General features: G+C 33.8%; 1 protein-coding gene across 1 annotated transcript; it reads left to right on the top strand.

Annotated features, from left to right (window-relative positions):
- Positions 1-363: 363 nt before the first annotated feature.
- Positions 364-6,428, top strand: LOC132032636 (triose phosphate/phosphate translocator, chloroplastic-like). The gene is made up of 12 exons (XM_059422289.1): positions 364-924; positions 1,042-1,113; positions 1,643-1,708; positions 1,839-1,917; positions 2,211-2,331; positions 2,647-2,742; positions 3,058-3,170; positions 3,841-3,918; positions 4,004-4,120; positions 4,241-4,340; positions 4,418-4,518; positions 6,151-6,428. Exons 1-12 carry the CDS (start codon positions 638-640, stop codon positions 6,175-6,177), a joined length of 1,257 nt encoding a protein of 418 aa, XP_059278272.1. The 5' UTR covers positions 364-637; the 3' UTR covers positions 6,178-6,428.
- Positions 6,429-6,670: the final 242 nt, after the last annotated feature.

The following is a 6,670-nucleotide window of genomic DNA, read 5'->3' as shown; positions in this document are numbered from 1 at the left end:
CTTATTGAAGTATAATTATATGAGAGCGAGGGAATGATCATTCTCACATCATTAGTATTAGTTATTGAAATACATAATAATCATTTTTTGGAGTTACCTTATCTCTATTTTTTTTTATAATTATATCAGTGTGGCGAGAGGAATGTTACGATACTGATGAGGTTTGAACCCTCCACCTTAATTGTAAAAGACAAGAGCTGAAGCTAGCTTTCAACCCCTTATCTCTATTTGAATATACATAATGATCACTTTATATTATGTTATGTTATGTTATTTATTATAATTTTAATTAAAAAGAGAGGAAAATATTTCTGCAAGCAACCACCAAAAGGAGCTTTCATATAATAGAGAATGTAACGGCTAAAAGAATTAAACATGTCTTCCTCTTTATTAGTTATACATCAACAAGTGACACTCTCAAAATAGCTATCCGTTATTTCCACCTTTTTATTATTGAAATCTCCGCTCTTAATCTTGGTTTCAACGTTATACTTCTTCAATAATTCTCTCTTTTCTTGTTGGTTTTATTCAAACATACTTTTTATAAGAATTTCAAGTACTTTTTGTTGAATTCTGGGTGTTTTTGCATTATTAATCCAATAAAATCTTTAGCTTCATTCATTTCATCTCGTTGATCATGGCTTCAATGTCTAATACCATTCAGTTTTCTCTACAAAGACCACATTTTTCATCACCCCACAAACTTGCTAGTAGAAGTGTAACTACTTTAGTTCCTTTCAAAAGTCTTTCAGTTGTTTCAAATTCCAAAAGTTTTGATATTTCACCTGTGGGATTATCAAGCAAGCCTTTGGAGTTATTTAAATGCAGTCAAGTATTAAAGCCAAGAAATAATGTTGATGTTTTTATCACAAAGGCTGCAGCTGCGGCTGATGCAGAGGGTCATGAAATTGAAATTACTGATGGGTTTGATTTTCTTCTTCTTCTTCTTCTTCTTTTCCTCTTTGTATTGTCAACTTCATTTGTCTGTGGTTGTTGTTGTTTTTTTTTTTTTGGTTAATTCATTGTCAATTTTGTAAGCAGGTATGCTAAACCAACTAAAGACTTTGCTGAAAAATTTCCAGCTCTAGTTACTGGATTCTTTTTCTTTACATGGTAAGTTATTGGGTAACTTATGGACGGTTAAGAATATAATTAAGTAAATAAAATTGTGTTCTCTCTAATAGTTTAAGCCTTTAAATGAAATGGTCATACACTTCTACACGGTAACAGAGCAGGCAAAGGTCATGATTTTGAGTCTCACTACCACCCGTTATCAAAAAGAATTTTCATGAAAAAGAATCCGACCAAAGATGTGAGGGGCATGTTGAGAATATAATTAAGTAAATAAAATTATGTTCTCTCTAACACCTTAAGTTTTTAGATGAGATGGTCACACACTTCAACATGGACAGGCAAATTGTTTGACTTGTAAAACTTTTCTTTTCCTTTAAAGAGTGATTCTCTTTTTATTTCCAGGGGGTGGGGGGGGGGGGGGTGGCGGCGGAGCGAATAAGGCTTGAGAAAGCTAAAAATGAATAACTATGAATATGGTTCAATAGGACATATGATTTTACACTTATCTGATAGTTAAACTCTTATGCCCATGTTCAAATGAATCTGATCATCAAGTCTTCTGATGCAGGTACTTTCTGAATGTGATCTTCAATATACTCAACAAGAAGGTCTACAACTATTTCCCATACCCATAGTAAGTGGCTTTTAGTTACTTGTGAGAACTCTCAAATCCAATATCATGTTTTGCAATTGCGAACAAAGAAAAAGACAAGCTTCCCTTGAGTTTATCTTCTTGAATATGATTTTTCTTCCTGCTTTTGCAGCTTTGTTTCAGTTGTACATCTCCTAGTTGGAGTAACCTATTGTCTCGTTAGTTGGTCTGTTGGTCTCCCTAAACGTGCAGTAAGTTCATTTTCTGCACTGTTATATTCTGTTAAGAGTTTAAGTGATATACACCATCAGTGAAAATAATATTTTGCTCTATCATATCATCCAAAGGATATATATAGGTACCTCCTTAAAATGTGAGATAGTAGTCTTGAAAATATAAGATAGGTTATCCGCTACAACACGTAAAGGTGACATGATGGTGTAAAGATTTCTTACACGGACGGTGTATATAACTCAAACTCTTTCGTTAATGTACTCAATAGCTGGCTTTAATTAACTTGCATTTGTCAAAACTGTGTGATTAGCCCATCGATAAGGAACTTCTGCTACTGCTCACTCCAGTAGCATTCTGCCATGCTCTTGGACATGTTATGTCTAATGTGTCATTTGCGACTGTTGCTGTATCCTTCACTCATACTATCAAAGGTAATAACCCAAAAAGACACACTAGTTTAGCTCGCTAAGTTTTTTATTTTGAATAACAGATGCTTGTAAATTTCTACACTTCAAACGAGTACTTCATACTTAAAAAGAGCACTCAGAGATAAGCTGTGCTCTAGAGCTCAGTGTATCAACTTGTCTAATCTTAGTATGGATCAGGAAGAATTACCTTAATTTGACATCCATAGTGGATCTTAATGATATATGGCTTCTGAATTACTTAAAATTAAAAAATCAGTTCAGAATGCTTCATTACCCATTATTCTGGAAGAGCTGAATTTTCTCATTGGTGTTGTGCAGCTCTAGAGCCATTCTTCAGTGCTTCTGCTTCTCAATTTGTCTTGGGCCACCAGATCCCTGTCTCACTGTGGTTATCGCTGGCTCCTGTTGTCATCGGTAAGTGTCACATATAGCATTTTGTTCTTTCCTTTACTAAATTCCAACATTTACAAACTGTTCAAACATATCAAAACAGAAAATCTTGCCTCTCGACGCAAAACATGTACACTTTTTTATCAAGTTTATTTGCTCTGGTGTATGATATAACAGATTTTATGTTATATGATACAACGTAGGATATAAACTTAGCTAGGATAATAAACACCCTATTGAATGACCAGCAAATCCTCAATCTGAGGTTCTGCCTCATTCTTCTTGCTGATCCAGCCTGCTCAAAATTCTGATCAAAACAAAATTGTTGATCATTCTTAGGTGTGTCAATGGCATCATTGACTGAACTATCATTCAATTGGACTGGCTTCATTAGTGCGATGATTTCGAATATTGCTTTCACTTACAGAAGTATCTACTCAAAGAAAGCAATGGTAAGTGTTTTCCTCATATAGTAATACTGAGGTCTGATATGATGAAATATGCCAGCATTACCTTCAGCCTGCCCTAATATACTGGGTAGGCTAATTGACATCCAAAAATTCACACAAAATTCTGTCGTCTTTTCATGTTAGATTAGTAATTTGACTACCTAGAAATTAAATTTGAATTGTCAAAGCTAATGTGAATGTGACTAACATGTAAATTATTCTCAAAATGAGTCAATTAACTGGTCTTCATCAACAATAAGAATCAAGTAAGATACATGAAGGGGAGCCTTGAAGCAACGGTAAAGTTGTCTCCGTGTGACCCCAGGTGTCATGGGTTCGAGCCGTAGAATCAGCCACTACTTGTGTTAGGGTAGGCTCCCTACATCACAGTCAGTACTTGGTGTGCGGCCCTTGTTCGGCCGTGCGTGAATGCAGAATATTTTATGCATCGGACTGCCTTTTTATTTTTTACTTGGTAAGATACATCATCGAGGAAATTGTGCGCACATCGATTAAGCAGTCAGCAAAGTAGAGCAGTTTTAGTGTTCTCAAATTAACCGTCCTTCTAAGTGACCTCTGTGCAACATAACTACCAATCTATGCTGGAGGATTTATGTTATCTTTCTCCTGTACTTTTTATATTATGATTTTCTTGATATGCTGCTTTCAACAGACTGGAATGGACAGCACAAATATATACGCGTATATTTCAATTATTGCCCTCTTCTTTTGCCTCCCTCCAGCGATATTTGTAAGTTTACTTTTCTCAGAGATACCTGCTTTCTCAGTGTATTTTGGAGATAGAACTAATTGACGACTACAAAATGCAATGTCAGATCGAAGGACCCCAACTACTGCAGTATGGTTTCAAGGATGCCATTACTAAAGTAGGCCTTTATAAGTTCTTATCTGATCTCTTTTGGATAGGGATGTTCTATCATCTGTATAACCAGGTATGCCATGAGTATGTGAAAATCAATGCATTAGTTTTTTAATACAGAGTCTATACTTTTCTGATAAGTTCCAAGAGAATTCCTTTATTTCATAAAATTTATAACTTTTAACATTTACAGATAGCTACCAACACCTTAGAGCGTGTTGCACCACTCACACATGCTGTTGGAAATGTTTTGAAGCGAGTGTTTGTGATTGGTTTTTCTATCGTGGTATTTGGTAAGTGTTAACACACAGTTTCTTGATTTGGTATATGTCAAATTTATTCTGTGCTTCATTGTTTCAAAACATTGCAGGAAACAAGATATCGACTCAAACAGGGATTGGTACTGCAATAGCCATTGCAGGTGTTGCTATCTACTCTTTAATAAAGGCAAGGATTGAAGAGCAAAAACGGGTTAGTCCTCAAAAGCACCAGTAACATAAACTTGATTTGGGTCACGTAATAATATTTGAACACTTCGAAGAGAAAATGCTTTGTGAAGTTCTTTTATAACTTCACATTTACATCATACTGTAATGTACTATATGTAAAATCAGCTTTTTATTTTAGTCCTGTTTTACGATTTTCTTTTACCACCAGCAATTTAACAGAAAAATCACACTAAACTTTTTATTCTTTTTACACTGTCTAATTCATTATGTAAAATGAAATAAAGCCAGCAGCTTTCCATTATAAACAAAGAGTTCTTATAGAAAAATTATAAGGTTTAACCTAAATGAGCAGTTCAACTTATAATATACATTATTTTGGCACCTTGTAGCAGATTTAACCTCTAACTTTTCAAAGCAAGCCATTTTAGTCTAACTTTGGTCCCCTTTTCAAGCAAAATGGAAAAGTGAAAAACTAAGATTGAGATGCTAAAAACAAACACTGGAAATGCATATTGGACAAAATGAATAACCCATCGAAAACGGCTAGAAATTTGTCTCAACAGTATATATGACTTATGAGACCAGTAAAAAGTAGGGGTGTCAATGGTACAGTTAGGGCGGTTATTTTATAAAATTTATACCATACCAATTTTTCGGTTTTTTCATTTTGTAGAACCAAAATTAAGTTTTTCAAAACCGTCCCATCATCTCGGTTTCTCTTCGGTATCGGTACGGTTCGGATAATTTTCATTTTTCTTTAACAAAACAATATCATGTCATAGTCACTAGTAAAAGTTAAAGACATGATATCATGCAAATTTCTATAGGACTCTAGCAAAAATTCTAGACATTTTTACTTTTTAAAAGGTGATGAATCAAGAAAACATGAAAGACAACAAGAATAAAGATTGATCCCACTATTTTACGGTAATGTAAAACAATGTTAAGCAAAGACAAAAAGTATAATTTTTATCGGATGAGGGGGCAAAAATCAATCAATATGGGACTCAAAAACTGAGACTACTAAATTAAGTAAGCATCCAATAAGAGAATTTAAAATCATATGAGAGGAAAAATATATAATACTTTGTAGCTTTCTATCCAAGATCGTTGGAATACCTAGCAGCTTACAAGCTAATTACTACTTGAGACGCTAGAACTAATTTAATTTCAATAGGAGTATTATAATAGGTTACAGAGTTGAAACTTTAGGTGTTAATTATTTCATCATCCCGAACCCAAGACAAAAATTTTAATATTAAATTATATTTAAATCTAATATATAGAATATATTTTACGCATAGAAATTTATTCGGAACGGTTCGATATTTTTCTGGTTTATTTTTATAAAACAAAAAACCAACCCAATTAATCGGTACGGTTATAAATTTTTATAAAAACCGTCGATTTTATTAAAGAAAATTTAAAATTAGTTCGGTCGGTTAAGTCAGTTTTTTGAAAACCATTGACACCCCTAGAAAAGAACCAGGGATACCTTAACAATTGATCACTAAGACAGCCTATCACAGGGTGAATTGTAGATGCCAATTCCGGGCTTGCTGTGCACATCACCTCTATAGAAGTAGCAGAAAATTGAATATAAACTATGTCTTCTTGTGCATATCACTGCCTTAATAATCTTGTCTATTTTCAGAAAGCTGCCGTTGCTCATGCACAATAGGGACCACTAAAAAAGAAGACAGAAAGAGTGAACGCTGAAAAGCACAAGTCAGCGCAGAGATGATCTGATTAATGCTAGAGAATAGTTGCCTCATCTCAGCTATGGCAATCATGTTAGTCTATTTATTTCTTCTGTACAATTGTTAAGTTGGCCTCATTTTGTTGGTTTGAATATTCACAAGTTAGATACAAGCTGATCAATTCAGCTAGCAGTAATTCCAGAAAATAAGAATCCAGATCACATTTCGTTTATTTAGTAATTGCCACAGCTATTCAAAATATTACATTGATGCAAAATAATACTCTCTCTGTTCCAATTTATGTGGCACGGTTCGAATTTCAAGAGTCAATCAATTTAATTTTGACCGTGAAGTCGGGTATGGAATCGTTAAGTCTTTAAACATAAAATTTACATATTTGGAAACTACGTAAAATGTATTATACGTCACAATAATTGACAAATCAAAATATTTAAAAGATAAATAAAAAATCAC

This window comes from Lycium ferocissimum, chromosome 10 (assembly GCF_029784015.1).
Source record: "Lycium ferocissimum isolate CSIRO_LF1 chromosome 10, AGI_CSIRO_Lferr_CH_V1, whole genome shotgun sequence".
Taxonomy (NCBI): Eukaryota; Viridiplantae; Streptophyta; class Magnoliopsida; order Solanales; family Solanaceae; genus Lycium; species Lycium ferocissimum.
Note: the sequence above shows the minus strand (reverse complement) of the source record. Positions and strands in the feature narration are given on the sequence as shown.

Excerpts from the sequence above, each read along its gene's own strand:
- LOC132032636 (XM_059422289.1), top strand. The coding sequence starts at position 638 with ATGGCTTCAATGTCTAATACCATTCAGTTTTCTCTACAAAGACCACAT. Across the intron at positions 3,171-3,840 it reads TCTACTCAAAGAAAGCAATG|ACTGGAATGGACAGCACAAA; the intron begins GTAAGTGTTTTC and ends TGCTTTCAACAG. Across the intron at positions 4,519-6,150 it reads GGATTGAAGAGCAAAAACGG|AAAGCTGCCGTTGCTCATGC; the intron begins GTTAGTCCTCAA and ends GTCTATTTTCAG.